This window comes from Microcaecilia unicolor, chromosome 1, assembly GCF_901765095.1.
Source record: "Microcaecilia unicolor chromosome 1, aMicUni1.1, whole genome shotgun sequence".
In the NCBI taxonomy this organism is placed as follows: Eukaryota; Metazoa; Chordata; class Amphibia; order Gymnophiona; family Siphonopidae; genus Microcaecilia; species Microcaecilia unicolor.
The window spans coordinates 71,381,341-71,409,338 of record NC_044031.1 but is presented as its reverse complement, the minus strand read 5'-3'; the positions used below and the strand labels follow the sequence as shown (position 1 = coordinate 71,409,338).

The 27,998-nt window shown below is 43.3% G+C and overlaps 1 protein-coding gene across 4 annotated transcripts in view; it reads left to right on the top strand.

Annotated features, from left to right (window-relative positions):
- KMT2C (lysine methyltransferase 2C) overlaps positions 1-27,998 on the top strand; it is a 917,733-nt gene that overhangs the window by 358,899 nt on the left and 530,836 nt on the right. For all 4 annotated transcript variants that reach the window (XM_030198371.1, XM_030198346.1, XM_030198363.1 and 1 more), the window contains one exon: positions 24,445-24,546. In XM_030198371.1, coding sequence (XP_030054231.1) covers positions 24,445-24,546 — 102 coding nt within the window. The remainder of the gene's footprint in view (positions 1-24,444; positions 24,547-27,998) is intronic.

The window sequence follows — 27,998 nt, the reverse complement described above, 5'->3', positions numbered from 1 at the left end:
TGAGGAGGGTGAAATTTGTCCATGAGCGGTCGCCTGGAATTGTGTAGGGGTCCAGTTCATCTAGAAAGGTATCGATATTTGCACAGTCCTGGGGAATTGTGCTGCAAAGCTTGGTAATTTTGTCGTTGAAGTATTTGGCTAATTGGTTAGCAGATGGGTAGTTTGAGGGTGAGGATGTTATTGGGTTGGTGTTAAGAAGATTCTTTGAGTTGATATTGTTTTTTAAGTCTGTGCCGCTGGTTGTAATAGTTTGTGTGTAGTAGGGTCTTTTGGCTCATTTAATGGCATTTTTGTAGTTCCTGTGTGACTGCTTCCATGCGTTGTAGGTGAGGTTATTTTTTATTTTACTCCATGTTTTTTCTAGTTTTCTGGTTTGTGATTTTAGGTTTTTTAGTAGGTAGTTGAACCAGGGCAACGGGTTACACCTATGTAGAGTTTTAGTGCATAGTGGGGCTATTTCGTCCAGTATAAGTTTGCACCTGTCGTCCCATTCTGTAAGGAAGTGATTTGCACCTCCGAAGGGACACCACCTTGTTAGTGGTGGAGGGGCTTCCTTGTTTCAATGACTCAGAGGGCTATGCTGAAGGGTTACCCATATCAGACAGGCCTCTGAGGAGAAACCAGACAGAGTGTCCCAATTAGGGAGAGTGAAAAGATGGCGACCTGAAGCTCGTACACTCAACGGCCTAGCTGACCTCTGAAGTTTTGTCTTTGTTTACTTGAAATTTCCTCTCTGCAATTGCAGTTACCTTAACTGAGAGGAAGGGGACAATCGGGGGTCAGCCGCTGATAGCCAGCGTTTTGTCCCCTGTGCAGCAAGTGTGGGACCGCTGCGTGATGAGCTGCCCACAGATGACTGGGTTTCCAACGAAATAAATTGACTATACACCGTTTTGGGTTTGAAGAAGCCAACCAGATGATCAATGTGGAATAATGATTCAGATAATAAATAACTGGGAATAATCAGGTTAATACCACATTTTCTTTGTTTACTGTTGTTTAATTGATCTCCTTGTCTTGTTTCACTCTCCCTATTTTGTGGTCTAAGGAAGAGTTTATAATTACCTGATTGAAATAATTCTTGTATTATTTTGTCTGTATTTCTGGCAAGTTATTTTACTGCTTGTAAAATTAAATTCTTATAAATAAAATTTAAAAAAAAAAGGAAGTGATTTGAATTTGATTGTGCAGACCAGTTGTTGTATATTTGTTGCCAGAACCTTTCTTTGTCAATCCGTCCTCTAGTGATGATTGTTACAGGGTCCTGTGCTTTAGGCTGGCCTTTTTTCTGCCAGTGCCAGGATAATGTCGATTTAAGATGATCCGACCAGGGGGTGGCAGACCAGTTGATATCGGATATGTAGATGTTTTGGTCTGTAGAGAATTTGTAAGAGATGATGTCGAGCGAGTGAACTTTGCTGTGGCTCGGTTGTATAGGATGGAGGTTAAGGTTACAAAGGTGAAGAAGATCCTACATTCACGGGTGTGGGCAGAGTTGGAATCTTCTAAATGTAGGTTTAAGTCCCCAATTAATAGTACATTGGGATTATTGATGCATGCGTTTGATATGAAGTCCATGAATATGGATTGGTTGTTGTTCCAGTTAGTGGGAGGTCTGTAAAATATAATACAGATTAGATGGTCATAGAGTGTAGGGCAGTGAAGTCTGATTGAGGCTATTTCAAATTGTGGTGTAATGGTTTCGGAAATGGGTTCAGCGGAGAAGTTTGATCTGTAGATGAGCGCTATACCTCCACCTCTTTTTTTCTTTTCTGGTCCAGTGTGAGATTTTATAGCCAGGGGGCATAGATCAAGTATGATGAGGTCTGTAGGGTCGTGAATCCAGGTTTCTGTGATAAATAAGAGGTCAAGATTGTCTGACTTAATCCAATCTGTGAGGATTTCAGTTTTGTTGACTGCCGATCTTGCATTGATGTAACCCACTCGGATAGTTCGGTATGGTACATCATTTGGGATTGATGGGTGGATATTGGTGAGTTGCCTTGTTGTAGCTGTTTTGGGTTTAGGTGAGAGTGTTTTTTTGAGATGGTTGTCTGCGTGATGGTGGGTTTCTTTGGTGGTTGTCGTTTCGTGGGGGTGAGATTAATTTGGCTGTTCTTTTGGCCATTCTTTTGTGGTGGTGGAGAACTGGTATAACATTGAGTTCCGAAGGGGGGGAGGGGGGCAGTGAATGTTGCGTGAATGATCGTGAATGAGTGGATGATGATGAATATGTTTAGGAAGAGCATGTTGATGAGATGTTTTGGTTTTTTGGATGTGTGGGTTAGAAAAAAAAAACTGTTTGAAAACGGGAGATTAGTAGCATCTAAAGTATACATTCTGTGGAAATGGGGTTAACAACTCGGCACCGTGTCAAGATGTAGTTCAGATATAGTGTCAAGATATAGTGCAGTATATAGCATCATAATATACAAGATATTCAATATATAGTATCAGAATATACAAGATATTCAATATATAGTATCAGAATATGCACAATCAGGATTGGGTTTCAGATCTAAAGGACCATTTCAAGATATGGCTACAGATCCATATCTTCGAATTGGTAAGACTCAAGAATTAAAAGATTGAAAATGAACTAACTGACTTCCACAAACTATTGAAGACCCATCTATTTAACAAGGCATACCACAAAGACCAACAAACGTGAACTACTTTACATATATCCAGCACTGTCTTGAATATTTGCTGTTCTCCAAGGACAAGCAGGCTGCTTGTTCTCACTGATGGGTGACGTCCACGGCAGCCCCGCAAATCGGAAACTTCACTAGCAAAGGCCTTTGCTAGTCCTCGCGCGCCCATGCGCGCACCGTGCATGCGCGGCCGTCTTCCCGCCCGAACCGGCTCGTGTTCGTCAGTCTTCTTTTGTCCGCGCTCGGTACGGTCGTGTTTGCGCCGTTCGCGCCCCTTAAGTTGACCCTCGTGCGTCACTTGACTTTTCGCTTTAAAAAAAAAAAAAAGGGATTTCGGAGAAGGGCCTTTCGGTCTTTTTCCCCTTCTCGTATTTCCAGTTTTTGGCCCCGTTAAGTTTTCTTTCGTTTTCGAGGTAGGCCCTTTTGAGGCCTCGGGTCGAGTTTTTTCTCCCCCTCTTTTTGGTGCCTTACCGCAATTATGAGTTTTGATTTCGACGGCGTGATTTTTCCGCCCATGTCATTGAAGTCTCCCAGCGGCTTCAAGAAGTGCACCCAGTGCGCCCGGGTAATTTCGGTCACTGACAGGCACGCGTCGTGTCTTCAGTGCCTGGGGGCTGGGCACCGCCCGCAGGCCTGTAGTCTTTGCGCCCTTTTACAGAAAAGGACTCAGGTAGTGAGATTGGCCCAGTGGAACGTTTTGTTCTCGGGCTCTTCATCGGCACCGGGAGTATCGAGTGCGTCGACGTTGACAGCGTCAAGACCTCCGCCCTCGGCCGCGACTGTATCGATCGCATCGAGGCATCGACCCTCTGCATCGTCGGGGCCGAGACATCGGAAGGCGGCGTCAGTGGTACTGGGACCTCCACTAGTGCTGATGTAGTCGGACGGTGGTGCTTCGACTGGAGTGCAGGTGAGGGCTGTCCATTCCCCTGCTGGTGGCGGTGAGCCTTCGGGTGGGTCTCCCCCTACCCTGAGGGCTCCTGCGGTACAGCCCCCCAGAGACCGACCTTCTTCGGCCTCGGCCCCGAGGAAGCGACGGCTGGATTCTACGTCCTCCTCGTCGGTACCGGGAAGCTCCGGTGACATGCTTCGTTTGAAAAAGTCGAAGAAGCATCGACACCGGTCTCCTTCCCTCGTTGGTACCGAGAGCTCTGGGTCGCCGAGGGAGTCGGCACCCAGTAGGCATCGGCACCGGGAGGACCGCTCACCCTCTGTTCAGGAGGTGTCGATGCGCTGCACCTTGGACAGCCTGGAACAGCCTCCACGCCCGGAACAGACTCTGACTTCGACACCTGCATTGGCTTCCATGTCTTTCTCCACAGCCGCCCTGCACGAGAGTCTCCGGGCCGTTCTCCCAGAGATCCTGGGAGAGCTGTTGCGCCCTTCCCCTCCGGTACCGGGGGTGCTTGCGCCACCGGTACCGTCGAGTGAGGCGCCGGCTGGCCCCTTGCCCGGGGTGAGGTCTCCGACATCGGTGCCGCTTGCGGTACCGACTGCGGTCGCCTCCCAGGAAAGCTCCCCGACGACGTCGGCGGAGGGAGCTTCGCCGGTGCGGGCGAGGGAGTCTACCTCTCAACGCTCACACCGTGGCCGTGTTTCCACGGAGTCGAGCTGGGCACGGCTTCAGACACAGGTTCATGAACTTGTGTCTGATACCGACGGTGAGGCCTCGTGGGAGGAGGAGGAGGAGGACATCAGATATTTCTCTGACGAGGAGTCCGATGGCCTTCCTTCTGATCCCATTCCCTCCCCCGAAAGACAGCTTTCTCCTCCCGAGAGTCTGTGTTTTGCGGCCTTTGTCCGGGAGATGTCTACGGCCATCCCCTTCCCGGTGGTTGTGGAGGACGAGCCCAGGGCTGAAATGTTTGAGCTCCTGGACTATCCTTCTCCACCTAAGGAAGCGTCCACAGTACCCATGCATCATGTCCTCAAAAAGACATTGCTGGTGAACTGGACCAAGCCTCTAAGTAATCCCCACATTCCCAAGATCGAGTCCCAGTACCAGATCCATGGGGACCCAGAGCTGATGCGCACTCAGTTGCCTCACGACTCTGGAGTTCTGGATTTGGCCCTAAAGAAGGCTAAGAGTTCTAGGGAGCATGCTTCGGCGCCCCCGGGCAAGGACTCTAGAACCTTAGACTCCTTTTGGTGGAAGGCCTACCATTCTTCTATGCTCGTGGCCAAAATCCAGTCTTACCAGCTCTACACGAGAATACACATGCGGAATAATGTGCGGCAGTTGGCGGGCCTGGTGGACAAGCTCCCTCCTGAGCAAGCCAAGCCATTTCAGGAGGTGGTCAGGCAGCTGAAGGCGTGCAGAAAATTCCTGGCCAGAGGGGTGTATGACACCTTTGATGTTGCGTCCAGGGCCGCTGCTCAAGGTGTGGTGATGCGCAGACTCTCATGGCTGCGTGCCTCCGACCTGGAGAATAGGATCCAGCAGTGGATTGCGGACTCGCCTTGCCATGCGGACAGTATTTTTGGGGAGAAGGTCGAACAGGTGATAGAGCAGCTCCACAAGCGGGATACTGCTTTCGACAAGTTCTCCCGCCGGCAGCCTTCAGCTTCTACCTCCACAGGTAGACGTTTTTATGGGGGAAGGAAGACTGTTCCCTACTCTTCTGGTAAGCGTAGGTACAATCCTCCTTCTCGACAGCCTGCTGCCCAGGCTAAGCCCCAGCGCGCTCGCTCTCGTCAGCAGCGTGCGCCTCAGCAAGGCCCCTTGGCTCCCCAGCAAAAGCAAGGGACGAGCTTTTGACTGGCTCCAGCAGAGCATAGCCGACATCAATGTGTCAGTGCCGGGCGATCTGCCGGTCGGGGGGAGGTTGAAAGTTTTTCACCAAAGGTAGCCTCTCAAAACCTCCGACCAGTGGGTTCTCCAAATAGTCCGGCAAGGATACACCCTCAATTTGGTTTCCAAACCTCCAAATTGCCCACCGGGAGCTCAATCCTACAGCTTCCAGCACAAGCAGGTACTTGCAGAGGAACTCTCCGCCCTTCTCAGCGCCAATGCGGTCGAGCCCGTGCCATCCGGGCAAGAAGGGCTGGGATTCTATTCCAGGTACTTCCTTGTGGAAAAGAAAACAGGGGGGATGCGTCCCATCCTAGACCTAAGGGCCCTGAACAAATATCTGGTCAAAGAAAAGTTCAGGATGCTTTCCCTGGGCACCCTTCTTCCCATGATTCAGGAAAACGACTGGCTATGCTCTCTGGACATGAAGGACGCCTACACGCACATCCCGATACTGCCAGCTCACAGACAGTATCTGCGATTTCAGCTGGGCACACGTCACTTCCAGTACTGTGTGCTACCCTTTGGGCTCGCCTCTGCGCCCAGAGTGTTCACGAAGTGCTTGGCTGTAGTAGCAGCGGCGCTTCGCAGGCTGGGAGTGCACGTGTTCCCCTATCTCGACGATTGGCTGGTAAAGAACACATCCGAGGCAGGAGCTCTACAGTCCATGCAGATGACTATTCGCCTCCTGGAGCTACTGGGGTTTGTGATAAATTATCCAAAGTCCCATCTTCTCCCAGTGCAGAGACTCGAATTCATAGGAGCTCTGCTAGATTCTCGGACGGCTCGTGCCTATCTCCCAGAGGCGAGAGCCAACAACTTGTTGTCCCTCGACTCGCGGGTGCGAGCATCCCAGCAGATCACAGCTCGGCAGATGTTGAGATTGCTTGGCCACATGGCCTCCACAGTTCATGTGACTCCCATGGCCCACCTTCACATGCGATCTGCTCAATAGACCCTAGCTTCCCAGTGGTTTCAGGCTGCTGGGGATCTAGAAGACGTGATCCACCTGTCCACGAGTTTTCTCAAATCCCTGTATTGGTGGACGATTTGGTCCAATTTTACTCTGGGACGTCCTTTCCAAATTCCTCAGCCACAAAAAGTGCTGACTACGGATGCGTCTCTCCTGGGGTGGGGAGCTCATGTCGATGGACTTCACACCCAAGGAAGCTGGTCCCTCCAGGAACGCGATCTGCAGATCAATCTCCTGGAGTTACGAGCAGTCTGGAACGCTCTGAAGGCTTTCAGAGATCGGTTGTCCCACCAAATTATCCAAATTCAGACAGACAACCAGGTTGCCATGTATTACATCAACAAGCAGGGGGGCACAGGATCTCGCCCCCTGTGTCAGGAAGCCGTCAGCATGTGGCTTTGGGCTCTCCGTCAGGGCATGGTGCTCCAAGCCACATACCTGGCAGGCGTAAACAACAGTCTGGCCGACAGACTGAGCAGGATTATGCAACCTCACAAGTGGTCGCTCAACTCCCGAGTAGTGCGACAGATCTTCCAGGTGTGGGGCACCCCCTTGGTAGATCTCTTTGCATCTCGAGCCAACCACAAGGTCCCTCAGTTCTGTTCCAGGCTTCAGGCCAACGGCAGACTGGCACCGGATGCCTTCCTCCTGGACTGGGGGGAGGGTCTCCTGTATGCTTATCCTCCCATACCTCTGGTCGGGAAGACTTTGTTGAAACTCAAGCAAGACCGAGGCACCATGATTCTGATTGCTCCCTGTTGGCCGCGTCAGATCTGGTTCCCTCTTCTTCTGGAGTTATCCTCCGAAGAACCGTGGAGATTGGAGTGTTTTCCGACCCTCATCACACAGGATGAAGGGGCGCTTCTGCATCCCAACCTCCGGTCTCTGGCTCTCACGGCCTGGATGTTGAGAGCGTAGACTTTGCCTCTTTGGGTCTGTCAGAGGGTGTCTCCCGCATCTTGCTTGCTTCCAGAAAAGATTCCACTTAGAGGAGTTACTTCTTTCTATGGAGGAGGTTTGCCATCTGGTGTGACAGCAAGGCCCTAGATCCTCGCTCTTGTCCTACTCAGACCCTGCTTGAATACCTTCTGCACTTGTCTGAGTCTAGTCTCAAGACCAACTCTGTAAGGGTTCACCTTAGTGCAATCAGTGCATACCATTACCGTGTGGAAGGTAAACCAATCTCAGGGCAGCCTTTAGTTGTTCGCTTCATGAGAGGTTTGCTTTTGTCAAAGCCCCCCGTCAAACCTCCTACAGTGTCATGGGATCTCAATGTCGTTCTCACCCAGCTGATGAAACCTCCTTTTGAGCCACTGAACTCCTGCCATCTGAAGTACTTGACCTGGAAGGTCATTTTCTTGGTGGCAGTTACTTCAGCTCGTAGAGTCAGTGAGCTTCAGGCCCTGATAGCCCAGGCCCCTTACACCAAATTTCATCATAACAGAGTAGTCCTCCGCACTCACCCTAAGTTCTTGCCAAAGGTTGTGTCGGAGTTCCATCTGAACCAGTCAATTGTCTTGCCAACATTCTTTCCCCGTCCTCATTCCTGCCCTGCTGAACGTCAGCTGCACACATTGGACTGCAAAAGAGCATTGGCCTTCTATCTGGAGCGGACACAGCCCAACAGACAGTCCGCTCAATTGTTTGTTTCTTTTGATCCCAACAGGAGGGGAGTGGCTGTGGGGAAACGCACCATATCCAATTGGCTAGCAGATTGCATTTCCTTCACTTACGCCCAGGCTGGGCTGGCTCTTGAGGGTCATGTCACGGCTCATAATGTTAGAGCCATGGCAGCGTCGGTAGCCCACTTGAAGTCAGCCACTATTGAAGAGATTTGCAAAGCTGCGACGTGGTCATCTGTCCACACATTCACATCTCATTACTGCCTGCAGCAGGATACCCGACGCGACAGTCGGTTCGGGCAGTCAGTACTTCAGAATCTGTTCGGGGTTTAGAATCCAACTCCACCCCCCTAGGCCCATGTTTATTCTGTTCCAGGCTACACTCTCAGTTAGTTGGATAAGTTGTTAGGTCAATCTCAGTTATGTCCTCGCCGTTGCGAGGCCCAGTTGACCATGTTTGTTTTGAGTGAGCCTGGGGGCTAGGGATACCCCATCAGTGAGAACAAGCAGCCTGCTTGTCCTCGGAGAAAGCGAATGCTACATACCTGTAGAAGGTATTCTCCGAGGACAGCAGGCTGATTGTTCTCACAAACCCGCCCGCCTCCCCTTTGGAGACGTGTCTTCCCTTGTCTTTGTCTTGCTACATATGGGACTGACGAACACGAGCCGGTTCGGGCGGGAAGACGGCCGCGCATGCGCGGTGCGCATGGGCGCGCGAGGACTAGTAAAGGCCTTTGCTAGTGAAGTTTCCGATTGGAGGGGCTGCCGTGGACGTCACCCATCAGTGAAGAACAATCAGCCTGCTGTCCTCGGAGAATACCTTCTACAGGTATGTAGCATTCGCTTTATACTAATATCATGCTTTATCATTATCATGTACCCAAAATCCTCTGTAATACTAAATGTTTATTTCTTATACATCTCCACTATTCATGATGTACTGTAAGCCACATTGAACCTGCAAAGAGGTGGGACAATGTGGGATACAAATAAAATAAATAAATAAATAAATCAAAAACCGGGACAGAAACAGATTCACGCCTGATGCAAGTTTTTTACCCTGCGAGCTGCACCTTTCACTCTTTTTTTTCACTGTTTTTCTCATTTTGTCGTAATCACCTTTTCTAAAGTTAAACGCTAGTGTACTTGATTTCCTAAGTTCACTTACTTCAATGCCAATATCAAAACTGATCATATTATGATCACTGTTATCAAGCGGCCCTCGCACCGTTATCCCCTGCACCAGATCATGAGCTCCAGTAATGACTAAGTCTAGTATTTTTCTTTCTCTTGTGGGCTCCTGAACCAGCTGTTCCATGAAGCTGTCCTTGATTTCATCAAGAAATTTCACCTCCCTAGCGTGTACCGATGTCACATTAACCCAGTCTATATGTGGATAATTGAAATCACCCATTAATATTACGTTGCCCAATTTATTCGCTTCCCTAATTTCCTTTGACATTGCTGCGTCCGTCCTCTCGTCCTGGCCAGGTGGATGGTAGTACACTCCTATCGCCGTCCTTTTCCCCTTTTCACGTGGAATTTCAATCCACAAAGATTCCAATAGGGGTTTTGTCTCCTGCAATATTTGCAGCCTATCTGAGTCAAGCTTCTTATTTACATACAGTGCTACCCCTCCTCCTATCCTATCCACCCCATCGCTACGATATAATTTGTAGCCTGGTATGACTGTGTCCCATTGGTTATCTTGCTTCCACCAGGTCTCAGAGATGCCAATAATATCCAATTTTTCATTGTGTGCAATGTACTCCAGCTCTCCCATCTTATGTCTCAGGCTCCTGGCATTTGCGTATAGACATTTCAATGCATGCTTGTTCCGTTTTATGTTACGTTTAATACATGGCATTATTAATATGTTATCTTCTGTCTGGTAATTATTAATTTTATTTAAGGCCATCTGATCTACTACGATTTCTTTGACATCCTTGCTTACAAGTAACCTTTTCTTCCCTGTCTGGGTGATATCCTCAAAAGATACCTTATCCTGAACCATGCACTTTTGAGCGACTGTCGGCCTTCCCCCCATTTCTAGTTTAGAAGCTGCTCTATTTACTTTTTAAAAGTTGACGCCAGCAGCCTGGTCCCACCCTGGTTAAGGTGAAGCCCGTCTGATCGAAATAGGCTCTCCCTTCCCCAGAATGCTGACCAGTTCCTGACAAATCCAAAACCCTCTTCCCCACACCATCGTCTCATCCACGCATTGTGACTCTGGATCTCTGCCTGGTGCTTGGGCCCTGCGTGTGGAACAGGTAGTATTTCAGAAAATGCTACCCTAGAGGATCTGGATTTGAGCTACTTTCCTAAAAGCCTAAATTTAGCTTCCAGAACCTCTTTCCCACATTTTCCTACATCGTTGGTACTGATGCAGGAATTACCACTATTGTTAGCAGAATCTGTGGTACTTCAGGAGTCAAACACCACACACCAGAATGAGAGAGGAATCTTCTTTATTTGCCAGCAAACAAAGTAGGACATCAGCGCTAGCTCTCTCCTTATCTTCAGCTCTCTGTGTCTTGTGTCTCTTGTCTTGGTTCCTTCTCTTCTCAGCTCCTTCTCTAATGTAAGCTGCTTCTGCTCTCCTTTATATAGGGTCCTAAACCCTTCTAGCCCCCCTTTCTCACCAGATGGTAAAGAATAGATTGATTACCCTGTCTTGAACTAAGTATCTCTACACATTTACTCAAAAATATCAGTTACATAGGTTTGAGATATTTCCTAAACTGACCTATGACCTGGGGCCTCTCAAACTAGACAATGTGGCACCTATCTCCTGCATTTTATTATTATTAAATTCTCAGATTCCCAGTCATATGGGTTCATTAAGGGGCCAATCTTACTTAATGGCACACAGACATGGTTTGTTATTACTTTCAGAAGACCAGTCCTACACTTAGCTATAATCCATCAAGGAGAAGAATTGACTTTCCCTGACCTCTTTCACCTATTAGCTTCATACACAGAACTAGCTAGGACTGTGGATAATTCAAACCAGATGATGACCTCTTAAACTGCAGACAAATCTCACTTGAAAGTCAGTCAAAGATGTAACACTGAATTGAAAAGATATTCTACATAGAAATAGAACTTATTAATTAAACAGAATAAAACATATTTTAAAATAAGCAAAAATCAGAATTCCTTATAAGACAAAATCTAACTTATCTAGAATTATTTAAATCTACTCTATCTCCTTCTAAACAGCGTTCAGTCTAATCTTTTCAACTGCCTGCTTGCTAATCAATGGCATCCAGATGTGGTAAATAATACCTATGAACCAGCCTTAACAATCCATCACTCAAAAAGGGACAAAGAAAGTTTTATTTCTCACTGACCTTTCTAACCTCTAGTCTAGCAAAAGCTAGACATTTGAGTAATTAAAACCAGATGGCATTCTACCACTTTACAGGACTGAACCAAACTTAAACAGAATTAACAAATTAATATGATTTCTCTGCCCAGGCTGCCTCAGTACCCACGTGTTCCAAGATGGCCAGCTCCTCCCCAGCACTATCTAAAATCTTGTCTAGGTGCCTCGTAAGGTCCGCCACCTTCGCACCAGGCAGGCAAGTCACCAGGCGATCCTCACGTCCACCAGCCACCCAGCTATTTACATGCCTAATGATTGAGTTGCCAACTACAAGAGCGGGCCTGTCTTTTTCCCCTGTGGGCTGTAATCGGAGACATATTCTTGGTGTGAGAGGATAATACATCCTCTGATGGGCAGGTCCTGGCTATAGGAGTACTTCCTACTTCACCAGGGGAATGCTCTCCTTCCAGGAGACCTCTGTCCTCCGAAGTAGCAAAGGGGCTACTTGACTGGAGGTGGGACCTCTCTACAACATCCCTTTAGGTCTCATCTATGTACTGCTCTATCTCCCTCATCTCTATCAAGTCTTGAACTCTAGCCTTGAGAGAATGGACCTGCTCTCTGAGAGCTAGGAGCTCTTTGCACCGGGCACACACATATGACTTCACACCAATGGGTTGGGGAGTTGGGATCCGAAGTATTTTTGGAAAAGCCATATTTTGGTTGCATTTCTGAATGACATGTAACCCAAGATCTGTGGAAGGGTGTTCCAGAGTTCTGTGTCTTTGCCTCCTATTGTGTTAAAGGTTTTCTGTCATCTGTATTCCCGTGGATTTGTTATTGAGTCTTATTTCCTTTGCGGACCTGATTGATTTTCTAGGCTGATAGGTTAGTTTTTGTAGGTTTGATGGGGAAAGTTCATGGAGGTTTTTAAATATTGTGATGAGGATTTTGAAGTCTATTCTTGCATTAAGGGGGAGCCAGCGTAGATTTATTAAGAATGAGGGTGGTGTGATCAGTCCAGCATCTGTTACCTATGAGTGTTGCTGCTTTGTTGATTATTATTTGTAGTTCTTAAAATTTTTTGTCTGGTAGCCCTAAATATGCTGTGTTACAGTAAGCAAGGCCCAAGAGAGCCATGGCTTGGACCATGATCCGGAAATGCATGGGGTCCAGGAGATGTTTCGTGTGTCTGAGTAGTTTCACTTTGTAGAAGCTTTTTTTGATTGTGGTGGTGTTTAAATATGTCCAGATGTGAATCTAGCCAGATGCCGTGAATTTTGATTTATTTTTTTTAGTGTAATGGTGCCTGCTAGATCTGCAAGAGTGGTTGGAGGTTCGAGGGGGTTGTTGCCCAACCAAAGGATGTTTGCTTTATCTGGGTTGATCTTGAGGTTGAGGAAGCAGATCCAGGTATATAGGTCCTGGAAAACCTGTTGCATCAGTTTGTTTTTAGTGGGTCTTATGCTATGAACAGTAGGACAATGTTTTCCACTTAGGAGTAGTAATTGATTTGGTAGGGTTTTAGAATATTTCATAAGCTGCCAACATAAAAATGTAAAAGGATGGGAAATAGTGGCAACCATTGGGCGACTCCTTGTTTCATGGTCCAAGGTTGGGATTGGTGTAGTTGCCAAAAGATGCCCAGTCTCCCAGTCTCGTAAGGTCCTCTTGTAATTTTTCACAATCCTCCCGCGATTTAACGACTTTGAATAACTTTGTGTCATCAGCAAATTTAATTACCTCACTAGTTACTCCCATCTCTAGGCCTTTTATAAATATGTTAAAAAGCAGCGGTCCCAGCACAGACCCCTGAGGAACCCCACTAACTACCCTTCTCCATTGAGAATACTGACCATTTAACCCTACTCTCTGTTTTCTATCTTTTAACCAGTTTTTAATCCACAATAGAACGTTTCCTCCTATCCCATGACTCTCCAATTTCCTCTGGAGTCTTTCATGAGGTACTTTGTCAAATGCCTTCTAAAAATCCAGATACACAATATCAACCGGCTCACCTTTATCCACATGTTTATTCACTCCTTCAAATAAATATAGTAGATTGGTGATGCAAGATTTCCCTTCACTAAATCCATGTTGACTTTGTCTCATTAATCCATGCTTTTGAATATGTACTGTAATTTTGTTCTTTATAATAGTCTCTACCATTTGCCCGGCACCGACATCAGACTCACCGGTCTATAATTTCCCGGGTCTCCTCTGGAACCTTTTTTAAAAATCGACGTTAAATTGGCTACTCTCCAATCTTCTAGTACCATGCTCGATTTTAAGGATAAATTACACATTACTAACAATAGCGCCACAAGTTCATTTTTCAATTCTATCATTATTCTGGGATGAATACCATCTGGTCCAAGAAATTTGCTACTCTTCAGTTTGTAGAACTGCCCCATTACATCCTCCAGGCCTTCAGAGAATTCATTCAGTTTCTCCGACTCGTCAGCTTCGAATACCATTTCTGCCACCGGTATCTCACCCAAATGTTCCGTGGTGAAGACCAAAGCAAAGAATTCATTTAATCTCTCCGCGACAGCTTTTTCTTCCCTGATCACCCCGTTTACTCCTCAGTCATCTAGCAGTCTAACCGATTCTTTTTCCGGCTTCCTGCTTTTAATATACCTAAAAAAATTTTTACTATGTGTTTTTGCCTCCAACGCAATCTTTTTTTTGAAGTTCCTCTTAGCCTTCCTTATCAGCGCTTTGTATTTGACTTGACATTCCTTATGCTGTTTCTTATTATTTTCAGTCGGCTCCTTCTTCTATTTTCTGAAAGATTTTTATTTAGCTCTAATAGCTTCCTTCACCTCACTTTTTAACCATGCCAGTTGTCGTTTGGTCTTCCATCCTCCTTTTTTAATACGCGTAATATATTTGGCCTTGGTGGTGGTTAATGGAATTCACTCGGAGGAGGGAATGGTGAGTAGTGCAGTGCCTCAAGGATCAGTGCTGGGGCTGATTTCTGCTCAATATATTTGTTAGCAATATTGCCAAAGGGTTAGAAGGTAAGGGTTGCCTTTTTTCAGATGATACCAACATTTATAACAGACTGGACACCCTGGAGGAAGTGGAAAAAGTGAGAAAGGATGTACAAAAGTTAGAAGAATGGTCTAATGTTTGGGAATTAAAATTTAATACAAAAGTTGCAGAGTGATGCACTATGGGAGTAGAAATCCAAGGGAACCATAAGTGCTAGGAGGTGAGAGGCTGATATGTACAGATAGGGAGAGGGACCTTGGGGTGATAGTATCTGACGATTTGAAGGTGACAAGGCAGTGGCCATAACCAGAAGGATGCAAAGTTGTTTAGAGAGAGGCATAACCAGCAGAAGAAAGGAGGTGTTGATGCCCCTGTACAAGTCATTGGGGAGGCCCCACTTGGAGGATTGCGTTCAGTTTTAGAGGCTGTATCTTGCTAAAGATGTAAAAAGAATTGAAGCAGTCCAGAGGAAGGCAACAAAAATGGTATGGGGCTTGCGCCAAAAGATGTATGAGAAGAGATTGGAAGACCTGAATATGTATACCCTAGAGGAGAGGAGGGACAGGGGAGGTATGATACAGACGTTTAAATACTTGAAAGGTATTAATATAGAAACAAATATTTTCCATAGAAGGGATAATGGTAAAACTAGAGGACATGAATTGAGGTTGCTGGTTGGTAGACTTAGGATTAATGTCAGGGAATTCTTTTTCACAGAGAGGGTGGTTGATGCCTTGAATGCTCTACTGAGTGAGGTGGTGGAGAAAAAAATGGTGACTGAATTCAGAAAGGCATGGGATGAACACAGAGGAGCTCTAATTAGAAAATAAATGGTATAAACAAAACTTAAATGGTTATATGTGTGCTTGCATGTCAAGTGTTGCTTTAGATAGCAACTCTGGCTGTACAGAACTAAGGCTGGTGCTGGGCATGCTTGTATTGTCTGAGTCTAGTTTATGGAAATCAGGGGGCAGGAGAGAGTTGCTAAGCATGGATGGAGGGGAGGGCAGGAGAAATGCTGGACATGAATGGAGGAGAGGGAAGACAGGAAGGAGATGGACATGGATGGAGGGGAGAGAGAGGAGAAATGCTGGACATGGATGGAGTGGAGGGTAAGGAACAGAGGAGAAATATTGGACAGGGATGGAGGGAAAGAAAGACAGAGGAAGGAGATGCACATGGATGGAGGGGAAGGGAGAGAGGAGAAATGCTGGATATGGAGGGAAGGAAGACAGAGGAAGTAGATGCACATGGATGGAGGAGAGAGGGGATATGGTGGGCATGGATAGAGGGGAGGAAAGACAGAGGAGGAGTTGCACATGGGTGGAGGGGAGAGGAGAAATTCTGGACATGGAGGGGAGGGAAGACAGAAGGAGGTGTACATGGATGGAGGGGAGAGAGGAGAGATGTTGGACATGGATGGTGGGGTGGGAAGAGAGAGGAAGTAAGATAAACATGGATGGAGGGGCAGAGGGAGAAGAGAAATGCTGGACATAGAAGAGAGGAAGTAGGTTCATATGGTTGGAGTGGAGAGAAGAAAGAGGAAGGAGATGCATATGGATGGAGGGGAGAGAAGAGAGATGCTGGACATGGATGGTGGGGAGGGAAGAGAGGAAATAAGATGAACATGGATGGAGGGAGAAGAGAAATGCTGGACATGGATGGAAGAGAGGGAGGAGAGAGGAAGGAGATGCACATGGATGGAGGGGAGGGAAGACAGAGGAAGTGAACATGGATGGAGGGGGTGAAAAGAGAGAAGAAATGCTGGACATGGATGGACGGGAAGGGGGAAAATGATGAACATGGATGAAGGAGAGGGAAGGAAGAGGAAGGAGATGCATACTGAACAGAGATGAGGGAAAGGAAAAAGAGGAGAAAAACTACACATGGATGGAAAAAATAAGCAAAAGCTGGATCCACTTCATACTTCCTCCAGTCAAGTCTATGGAGGACCCAGCTTTTACCTATGGGTGTAGGGCAAGAAATGAAGAAGAAAGGAGGAAAGTAAATAAATTGAAAGGAAGCCATGGAAGTGGAGTTAAGAGAACAGATAGAGGGCATCAGAATCAGAGACTGGGACTAACATGATCAGAAAAACAGTCACCAGGCAACAAAGGTAGAAAAAAATAACTTAATTTTCATTTTAGTGTTTGGAATATGTCCAATTTGAAACTTTACATCTGTTGTCTTATTTTGCAATGCATAGCAATGTGTTTCTTTCTGTTTTTCTGGTACTGTGCTATCAGAGTCTAGCTTCTTAGGGGTTCAGGTTAATTTTTGAAGAATTTGAAGAGGGGGCTGCATGTGTGATTGCAAGGTCAAATGTCTGAATAGGGATAGAGATTTTTGATAATATATTTCAGGTTTGGCAAGACTGTTCTCCTAATTCTTGGTCTGTATGCTAATTTGGTTTGTGTAATTTTGGGTATATTGGAGCTGTAACAGCTTACAGAAATTATTTATAATGGGAAAAAAGTTATTCTATACTGGTGTAATATTTTCAATGATACCTGTTTATATTCACCATGGCCGGTAAAAGGAGTGTGGCTACTGTAGGGGCGGAACCATAGGGACTTTGCCCCCAGATGAGTAGGGGGTGCCGATCAGTAGGCTGCAAGAGGGCACCAGAAACCCTTGCACCGAACCTGCAAAAACAGTACAGTACTTAATCTAGAAATAAGTAGTGGATTTTCCCCAAGTCCATTTTAATAATGGACTTTTCCTTTAGGAAGTCATCTAAAACTTTTTAAAACCCTGCTAAGCTAATTGCTTTTACTAATTCTCTGTTAATGAATTCCAGAGTTTAATTACACGTTGAGTGAAGAAATATTTTCTGCAGTTCATTTTATATTTACTACTTTGTAGCTTCATTGCGTGCCCTCTAGTCCTATTATTTTTGGAAAGAGTAAATATGTGATTCACGTTTCCCCGTTCCACTCATTATTTTATAGACTTCTATCATATCTCCCCTCAGCCGCCTTTCTCCAAGCTGAAGCGTCCTAGCCACTTTAGCCTTTCCTCATAGGGAACTCGTCCCATTCCCTTTATCATTTTTGTCGCCCTTCTCTGTATCTTTTCTAATTCCACTATATCTTTTTTTGAGATGCGGTGACCAGAAGTGTACACAATATTCTAGGTGCCATCGCACCAAGGAGCGATACAAAAGCATTATAATGTCCTCATTTTTGTTTTCCGTTCCTTTCCTAATATTACTTGCTATTTGCTTTCTTAGCCGCTGCCGTCGCACACTGAGCACAGGGTTTCAAAGTTATCAACGATGACACCTAGATCCTTTTCCCAGTTGGTGACTCCTAATGTGGAACCTTGCATTACATAACTCTAATTCGTGTTCCTCTTTCCCACATGCATCACTTTGCATTTGCTCACATTAAACGCCATCTGCCATTTAGATGACCAGAGTCCCAGTCTCCTAAGGTCCTTTTGTAATTTTTCACAATCCTCTTGTGATTTATCAACTTTAAATAACTTTGTGTCATCAGCAAATATAATTACTTCACTAGTTACTCCCATCTCAATATCATTTATAAATATTTTAAAAAGCAGCGATCTTATCACAGACCCCTGGGGAACCCCATTATCTACCCTTCTCCATTGAGAGTACTGACCATTTAACCCTACTCTCTGTTTTCTATTTTTAACCAGTTTTTAATCTACAATAGAACACTACCTCATGATGTACTTTGTCAAACGCCTTTGGAAAATCCAGATATACAACATCGACCAGCTCACCTTTATCCACATGTTTGTTCCCCCTTCAAAGAAATGTAATAGATTGGTGAGGCAAGATTTCCCTTCACTAAATCCATGCTGGATTTTTCTCATTAATCCATGCTTTTGGATATGCTTAGTAATTTTGTTCTTAATAATAGTCTCTACCATTTTGCCTGGCACCGACATCAGGCTCACCTGTCTGTAATTTCCTGGATCTGTTGATGGCTCTCTCATTCTCCCTGTCTCCTCAGCTCGAAACCTTGGGGTCATCTTTGACTCTTCTCTCTCTTTCTCTGCTCATATCCAGCAGACCGCCAAGACCTGTCGTTTCTTTCTTTACAACATCCGTAAAATCCGCCCCTTTCTTTCCAAGCACTCTACCAAAACCCTCATCCACACCCTTGTCACCTCTCGTTTAGACTACTGCAATCTGCTTCTTGCTGGCCTCCCACTTAGTCACCTCTCCCCTCTCCAGTCGGTTCAAAACTCTGCTGCCCGTCTCATCTTCCGCCAGGGTCGCTTTACTCATACTTACCCCTCTCCTCAAGACCCTTCACTGGCTCCCTATCCGTTTCCGCATCCTGTTCAAACTTCTTCTACTGACCTATAAATGTATTCACTCTGCTGTTCCCCAGTATCTCTCCACACTCGTCCTTCCCTACACCCCTTCCCGTGCACTCCGCTCCATGGATAAATCCTTCTTATCTGTTCCCTTCTCCACTACTGCCAACTCCAGACTTCGCGCCTTCTGTCTCGCTGCACCCTAAGCCTGGAATAAGCTTCCTGAGCCCCTACGTCTTGCCCCATCCTTGGCCACCTTTAAATCTAGACTGAAAGCCCAGCTCTTTAACATTGCTTTTGACTCGTAACCACTTGTAACCACTCGCCTCCACCTACCCTCCTCTCTTCCTTCCCGTTCACATTAATTGATTTGATGTGCTTACTTTATTTATTTTTTGTCTATTAGATTGTAAGCTCTTTGAGCAGGGACTGTCTTTCTTCTATGTTTGTGCAGCGCTGCGTATGCCTTGTAGCGCTATAGAAATGCTAAATAGTAGTAGTAGGATCTCCTCTGGAACTTTTTTAGAAAATCAGCATTACTTTGGCTACCCCCCAATCTTCTGGTACCACACTTGATTTTAAAGATAAATGACATATTACTAATGATAGTTCTGCAAGTTCATTTTTCAATTCCATCAGTACTCTGGGATAAATACTATCTGGTCCAGGAGATTTGCTACTCTTCAATTTGTCAAATTGTGCTATTACATCCTCCAGGTTAATAGAGATTTTATTCAGTTTCTCTGACTCGTCAGCTTTTAACACCATTTCTGGCACTGATGTCTCTCCAAATCTTCCTCTGTGAAGACCAAAGCAAAGAATTCATTTAATCTCTCCGCTATGGCTTTGTCTTCTCTGATTGCCCCCTTTTACTCCTCGGTCATCTAGTGGTCCAACCAATTCATTTGCCGGCTTCTTGCTTTTAATATACCTAAAAAAAATTTACTATGTGTTTTTGCCTCCAATTCAGTCTTTTTTTTCCAAAGTCTCTCTTTGCCTTTCTTATCAGCACTTTGCAGTTGACTTGACATTCCTTATGCTGTTTCTTATTATTTTCAATCGGTTCCTTCTTCCATTTTCTGAAGGATTGTCTTTTAGCTCGAATAGCTTCCTTCACCCCACTTGTTAACCATGCAGGTTGTCATTTGGTCTTCATTCCTTCTTTTTTAATACATGTAATATATTTGGCCTGGGCTTCTAGGATGGTATTTTTGAACAGCATCCATGCCTGATGTAAATTTTTGACATTCAGAGCTGCTCCTCTAAGATTTTTTTATTTTTCACCTTTCTCATTTTATCATAGTCTCCTTTTTGAAAGTAAAACACTAACATATTGGATCTCCTGTTTGTACTTACTCCAAAGCTGATATCAAATCTTATATTATGATCACTCTTATCAAGCGGCCCCAGCACCATTACCTCCTGCACCAGATCATGCGCTCCACTAAGTACTGGGTCCAGAATTTTTCCTTCTCATGTTGGATCCTGTACCAGCTGCTCCATGAAGCAGTACTTGATTTCGTCAAGGAATTTTACCTCCCTATCATGCCCTGATGTTACATTTACGCAGTCAATATCTGGGTAATTGAAATCACCTTTTATTATTGTGTTGCCCAGTTTGTTAGCCTTCCTAATATCTGGTTACATTTCTACATCTGTCTGTTCATCCTGGCCAGATGGACGATAGTACACTCCTATCACTATCCTTTTCCCCTTTACTCCTGGAATTTCAGTCCATAGGCATTTGAAGATGTGTTTTGTTTCCTGCAGAATTTTCAGTCTATTTGATTCAAGGCCCTCCTTAACATACAGAGCTACACCTCCACCAATTCGATCCTTTCTATCACTACAATATAATTTGTACCCTAGTATGACAGTGCCTCACTAGTTATCATCCTTCCACCAGGTCTCAGAGATGCCTATTATAGCTAATTTTTCATTTTTCTTAGGATAGTGTAGATTTAACTAGTTATTTGAGAAAATCTGAGATTGTGATTTGGTGAATTCTCCTTGTGACTTTTGCTTTTCTTCATGATCATGTTGTGAAGCTTTTTTTTTTTGCCACAGACAGTAGCTCTTTATAGTCAAGAACTTTGGGGATTTCCTGATTTCACTAAGGTCAAACAGGAATGTAGAAAATATTTTTGCAGATGAAACAGCAGGTGTTTAGCCCTTGGGAGTAAACTCCTGCTACCTTTCCCTTGTAAATGTTGTGCAGTTTATTCCTCAATGAAATATGTATTTTGTGAACCAGAGCAGGATGCTTAAGAGATTGGATTTCCCATTGTCAACTGGTGGAGATTGACTGTAGGTCTGATGGTTTAAAGTGTAGAATTTAGTTGTTCTTTCTTTAGCCATTTTTTCTTTTTGTTTAATTACATTTTATGTATTTTGGGCCGCCTCCTCTCTTTGTGGTCTTTATAGTACTCTTTGTGGTCTATATGGCATTTTCTTGATATACGTTGCTTTTCTTTTCAAGTGTGATACTTATAATTGTTAAGTTAAATAGCAATAAATGTAAAAAAAAATACCTTGTTTTGTATTTCTAGATGATATTCCATTGTAAAATGTATCTTTTGCGATCTAGCAGTGAGAAAAGAAAACCAAGGAATTCTTATGTGCATAATAAAAAAAAATATACCGTATTTTTCGGACTATAAGACGCATCGGACCATAAGATGCACCTAGGTTTTAGAGGAGGGAAATAGGAAAAAAAAAATTGCTTTTTCCCTCCTCTAAAACCTAGGTGCTCCGGTGCGTCTTGTCCGAATCCCTTTCCCCGGCCCTGTCACCACTTCTCCCTACTCACGCGATCTTCCCTGGTGGTCTAGTGACGTCAGGGCAGGAAAGAGCCCCCTCTTTCCTGCCCAGCGCGCTGCTCTCCATCCTCCTGTATGCAGCCTGACGGTTTCCTGCCCCGACGTCACTAGACCACCAGGGAAGATCGCGTGAGTAGGGAGAAGTGGTGACAGGGCCGGGGGGGAGGGCGATTCCGAACTCAGAGGGAGGGAGGGCGATCCCGAACTCAGAGGGAGGGAGGGAAATCTCTACCTTCGGACTATAAGACGCACCCCCCATTTTCCTCCCAAATTTGGGGAGAAAAAAGTGCGTCTTATAGTCCGAAAAATATGGTATATTTTTTCTACTGGAGCCATAGCATCCCATCAGGTTCCAGTTTTCTTAGTTTATTTTCAAGAGTTATGCTATGTTTAAAAAAAAAACCCAAAACCTAAGAAAAGGTAGTTTGTAATGATTTTTTTCTCTTGTGTTCTGTTAGTTCCCTTACAGATTTCCTAGTAAGTATGTTATTCTTTTAGAAACCTTAGGGCCTCTATAATCAAGCTGCGCTAGCGGTTCCCACCCAGCAATGCTGACAGAGCCCATTCAGAATGAATGGGCTTTGTTGGCATTACCGCACTGGGAGCCACTAGTGAGGCTTGATAAAAGCAGCCCTTAGTTGTTTGTTGCTTACAGGCAGCATCCTAAAGTCATCTTTGCTGTATTCCTTATGTTTGTACTATTTATAAAAAAAGCAACAGAACAATTTATTCAATACACAGTAATGCCAACTAGTGGTATAAAAATTTCTTGACAGTTTTAAAGCTATGAGAAGCACTTTCTATTTTGCATATTTCCCATCAGGCAATTTAATCTTTGCAATCTTGAGGAATATTCTCACTAAGCTGTCAGGTAATGGTAAGCTTTGATTTCCATCTGTATTTTATTTTCAAATTGCATGCATAACTTTTGCATTATGTGTAGAAATTTCCATTGTAAGAGAAATTACAAGCTTAATTTGAAAAACAGCACAGTTGGGCAGTGATCAGTTGAGTACATCAGATATTCCATAGAATGCTGAAAAATGGCAAATAGTGTCTCAATTTTATTTCTAAGTCTGTGCTTTGAATATAAGCCCCATGGTAACCTTTATAACTTTGTAAGTCTATGTGCTTTGAAAATGAACCTCTAAATTAACTTGATAAAGTATTCATTGTTTATGTTGTACTCCAATGTATGTTGACATATTAAAATAATTTTTTTCTGTTCATTTCACATAAGAATACTTTCTGAATTAAAGAAAACCATTGGTGATTTAGCTTGGTGCTTTGTAAAGGTTTTATCGTTCTGTAACTGTGTGAGAATGGTAACAGCTTTTTGTATTAAGCCTTTAATGATAGTAATAAGTTCTTCCATTTTTCAAGAGCTTTTTTATATAATAAAAGGTTAATTATATTGAACTGACATTTGTATTTTGTTTCCAGTGGTTTATTGTTAAATATATTTAGGACCTAATTCAGATTTTATAATTAAATGCTGGTAATCTGAAGATGTTGTGTATCAAAAATGTGTCCATTACTATTGTGTAATTTATTATTTTTTAAAACATTATTATATACAGAGTTAGCACTTTGAATGTAATTATTTGTGTATGTAAAAAGCCTAAATGTTTAAGTATATAGGGCCCTGTTTTCTAAGTCACACTGTAGGCAGGCTAATGCTAGAGACACCCGTATATTCCTATAGGCGTCTTTAACATTAGCACGTGCTAATTTTTAGCGCACGCTAAAAAGTTAGCATGCCTACAACACGGCTTAGTAAACAGGGCCCATAGTGAGAAGCGGAATGATTGTTATCACATTTATTCTAGAGAAGTACATTAAGGTTTTAGTCATATTCAACATAAGGAAAATGGTGTTACATACCTATGGGCTTCTTTTACAAAGCCACGCTACCAATTCCTAGTGCGGCAAATGAGAGGAAGCCCACCATTGAATTCCTTCCTATGGGCTTCCTCATATGCCACGTGGTAATCACTAGTGCGACTTTGTAAAAGAAGCACTATATGAATACATGCTTGGTGAAAAAATATTACACTGGTGCCAGCTATTGGGTCAGTTATATAGAAGATTCTTGTTTCAATTTTGAAATCAGGTTTTCAGTCCCCCTGGTTCAGCTGGGGAAGCGGTAGAGGCTCTAACACCCTTTCCCAATTTCTCTTCATATTGCTCTTCCCAGTATCCTTTTTAGCATTAACTCTTCCTCTTATGCTTTACCTATTATCCATTTTTGCCTACTCCTGTATTCAAAAAGAAATAAAATAAAGTCCATGAAATTAGTCATACTGAGTCACCTAGCATCTTGACTCCAACAGTGGCCATTCTGGGTTATAGAACCCAAGAGATCCCCCAAATTAAACAGATTCAAATCAGAGAGGTAAACTATTTTTTTAAAACAATTTTAATAGCTCACATTATTGACATGAAAACAGTGATAAGTTGTACAAATATGCTTCAAGATTTCTTTGAGTTGCAGAAATTTTGCTGCAGAATTTTCTAACTCTTGCCATTGAATCTACCCCAGGCTTCCAAGGAGATCTAGGTGTTGAAAAAATAGCTGCAAATACAGGCTACATATTCAGTTCATTTATTTCTTGATCTATATGCTATGGATTTGAGTACAGAGGTTTATTATTTTACAACAGTAGTTACTAGGGCACCAACTGAAACCAAATAGCACAAGCCATACAAATGAACACTTTATGATTGTTGCACTTTCATGCATATAGTCTAGATAATTACCTGTGTCCATTGGTCTCAGGTTTCTAGTGACTAGAGTTTAGATATTTTATCATATCTGCTGATGGCATCCTCCATCAGCTGTTTAGGCACCGAGAGGAACCCATTTAAATAGCAAATACAATAACTGAGATATGTCTTATACTTTTAGAGAAAAGCAGATTAATGTTAAAAATAATACATGGGCCTTTTCCTTTTAAACATATACAGATGAAATGGAAGTTGATGCAAGTGAAAAAATTACATTCCATGAACAAGCACTTACTGATGATGGCCTTAGTCCAGAATCAACAGTTCAAAACAGCCAAAATGGTAAGAAAATGTCATAAAAGAGGTGACTTTTGATGAGTTGACAATAAAGTGTACTGAGTACAGAATTAGAAACTTGGATGCCCCAATTTGATTCTTATACTTTTTGTCTATATATATGATAAATAATTTTAACCTGTGGTCAAGCTTGGATTGAAGGATTGTGTATCTCTTACAATTATCTGTATCTATATATAAAAGATTATTAAGAAGTGGAATAGCACATGCATAAGCAATGCTTAGAGCTTCTATTGAAGCAACAATAGAAGGTTGAAATGTGAATACCTATGAGTGTATAAAATATAAATGTTGCTTATTGATTTGTTTTTCATAGCTGGATATCATATTGCTGTCTTTTTGAATACTAAAGGTTTGATGAGTGTTAAATTGACAGTGCCATTTATATTTACTTTCTTTTTATGTGAATAAAAAGTTGTCCTATTAAATGCCAAACTAGTTATGACCTGTGGATGGTACTACTTGGGAGTGTAGTTCAGTCCTGTAGTTTTTACTTGAAAGTTGCATCAAAGCATGTCCTATCTCATTGTCACTTGCAGTAGTCCAATCTGCTGCTGCTCATAGGTAGGAAAGGATTATAGTAGTAGTGCTTCTGTGGAAAATAACATTGCTGTGGCAGCCTTAGCATCGTAGATGTGATAATTCCTTGAGCCCCTGCTGATAGTGGTGATAGAAGAATATCATATATGCAGGTTCCTTATGGCTACCGTTTCATAATGCCATTGTTCTATATTGTATTTTGAGAATCTGCAACCATGGGTAATATTTATCATGTCAAAACTTCTTCATATCAGTGTAAATGAGTGCAATCAATTTTTTTGAAGGGGATCTTCAGATTCTGCTGCAGCACACACCATACGGACATTATGTTCCTTTGAGACAATGGTTGTGGCACAAATGGTCATTGAGCCACCTATTTTGTTTTTTAAATTTCTTTTTATGTATTTAACTTAATTTCTTATCATACCAAGCTTATAATGTTAGCGTATATCGTAGAACTTATAACATCACTTAGTTTTGGCTGGCAGCAAAATTTCACCAAAGGAGAACCTCTGCCAACTTGGCCAGGTTTCGAAAACTTCCTTAGGGCAGAGGTTCTCTGAAGAAACAGAAAAAATAAAAATGTTATAACTCCATAATTCCTTTCATCCCCCACAGCAAAATTAACCAAAGTTCGATAGCACTCACAACTGCATGTCAATCGAGCTCCTGTATAGGGAGAAAAATGGCCGCTGCGTCTAAACGCGAACTTGTACTATAAATAGCCTACAGCTGATAGTGAAACCGCACACCGTGATTGGACCACGTCATTTCAGTTACAGCCAATCAGATCAACGACCAATCAATTTCAGAATTTAGTCCCAAAGGCTGCAATGATTGTAGTTGGAAGATCCACGCGTTGTTCCTTATAGTTTAGTACAAGTCCGCATTTAGACGCCATGGCCATTTTTCTCCCTATGCAGGAGCGCAATTGTCATGCAGTTGTGAGTGCTATCGGATTTTGGTTAATTTTGCTGTGGGGGATGAAAGGAATTATGGAGTTATAACATCGAAGAAGTTTTGACATGATAAATATTACCCATGGTTGCAGATTCTCAAAATACTATTTCTAAAATTTATTGTTTGGGACATTGTGTATATATTTTGTTGATATTGGGTCCCCCACATATCAATTATACGGTCTGCAGAATTGAAATTGTTCTATATTGGGCACTGCTTTTCTAACAACGATTCTTCACTGATTCTAATCCCTATTCACCATACCATCAATTATCACAGAATCTAATTCCATTTCCTCCTATGAAACTGCCTCTCCTTTCTAGTCCTTGAGCCCCTCTCCCCTACTCCTCCTGGCAAGCAAGAGGAGGGCAGAGCTTCATACCTGATAGCAGCAGTCTCTTCCGTGCTACATTTTTGCCATAGTTCAAACCAAGTGGTTCTATGTAGAATCTCACCTGTTCTTCAGTCACCATACATTTGAAGAAGTATTCTAAGAACAGTTGATAAACCAAGCACCTGGGAAGAATCAGGTATTAAATTCCATTCTTCTACTTCTGCTTGGTGTGTAGATAGGACAGTGTGTGAGAGAGACAGATTGTTAAGAACCACTGCTGTTTAAAGGAGAAGTGAAAACAGGTGGCTTTGAAAATTACTTGTGAAACTAAAAGCCTCTTGTTGCAGTCTGTGGGTACCTTAGTCCATAATTAACAAAACATATAAGATGCATTAGTAAAATTTTGAGTTGTTGTAGCCAACAGTACATGTATCTTTATCAGCTATGAATCTGTTGCAAAGCTTTTGGCAGAAGATTTGTCAAGTGTCTCCTAGAAGAGGCATCTGCCTGGAAAGCTAGTCTGAGTACACATTTTTTTTATGTTTTCTAAGAGCTATGTGCTTCAGAAACTAATTTAGTAGATGTCTGAAGGAAAGCAGTTCTACTTCCATAAGACAAGCCAGTCAACTGTTAGTGCCCTAATAGAGAATTCCAGGATACCCCTAATTTATTTCCCTATAAGTGCAAAATCAAGCTACCATAAACTTCTCTTAAGAGGTAAGCTATAAGAAATAAGAGACCCTTATAACAGAGCAATCGAGGGGTGTAATTGTAAATGCATGCTTCCTAGAATTCTAAAGCCTGCTAAAGGGCTTTCTTGAACTTGAGAATTTTACAGGAAGAAGACATGTTGTAGTGTATTGTAACAAACTCTTAGTCAATATGTGAAAATGTAGGTGTTAGAAAATGACACTCATGGCTAACAACTACTTCTACTGGTAATACTTAGTGGGTTCTTTTTGGATTATGACATGTATGAATAAACCACAAAACACACACACAGAACAACACCTATAAATCAGAAATGATATACCTTTATTGGTGTATAGAAATTAAGTTCTGGCACTCTGCGCAGCTCAGAAGTGGTACAATGGCACGTTACAGCTTACACAGGAACTCTTGCTGAGTCTGTGCTATGGCAGCAAGACTCAAGGCAAGGTGGGCACTGGAGGTTCATATAGATAGGGAGATTGTGGAACCATCTCTGTCCCATGGGTAGAGGTCTCTAACATAAACATTCATACCTACACAATTATACCTTTTGCCCATGTAAAAGGTAGCCAATCAGAGTTGGTGCATGCACAAAGAAAAGGAGAAAAAGTTAAGTCTTTAAAGAGAGAGAAAAACAAATCCTTATATCGGAGGTTGATAGAAACCTGTAGTAGAAGGATTCAGTATCCAGGCAGTGTAAACATGGACATGTAAATAGTTTTAGATAAGGGAAAAACAGACAAACTCTGAGGCCAAAGTTAAAAAAAAAAAAAAAAGACTGGATGAAGGCCCTTGGACACCTAAGGAGCCTTCTAGACTTCTGGATAGGGTTGCCATATTTGTGGGGACAAAAAAGAGGACACACACAAACGCTGCCCTGCCCCGCCTCCAC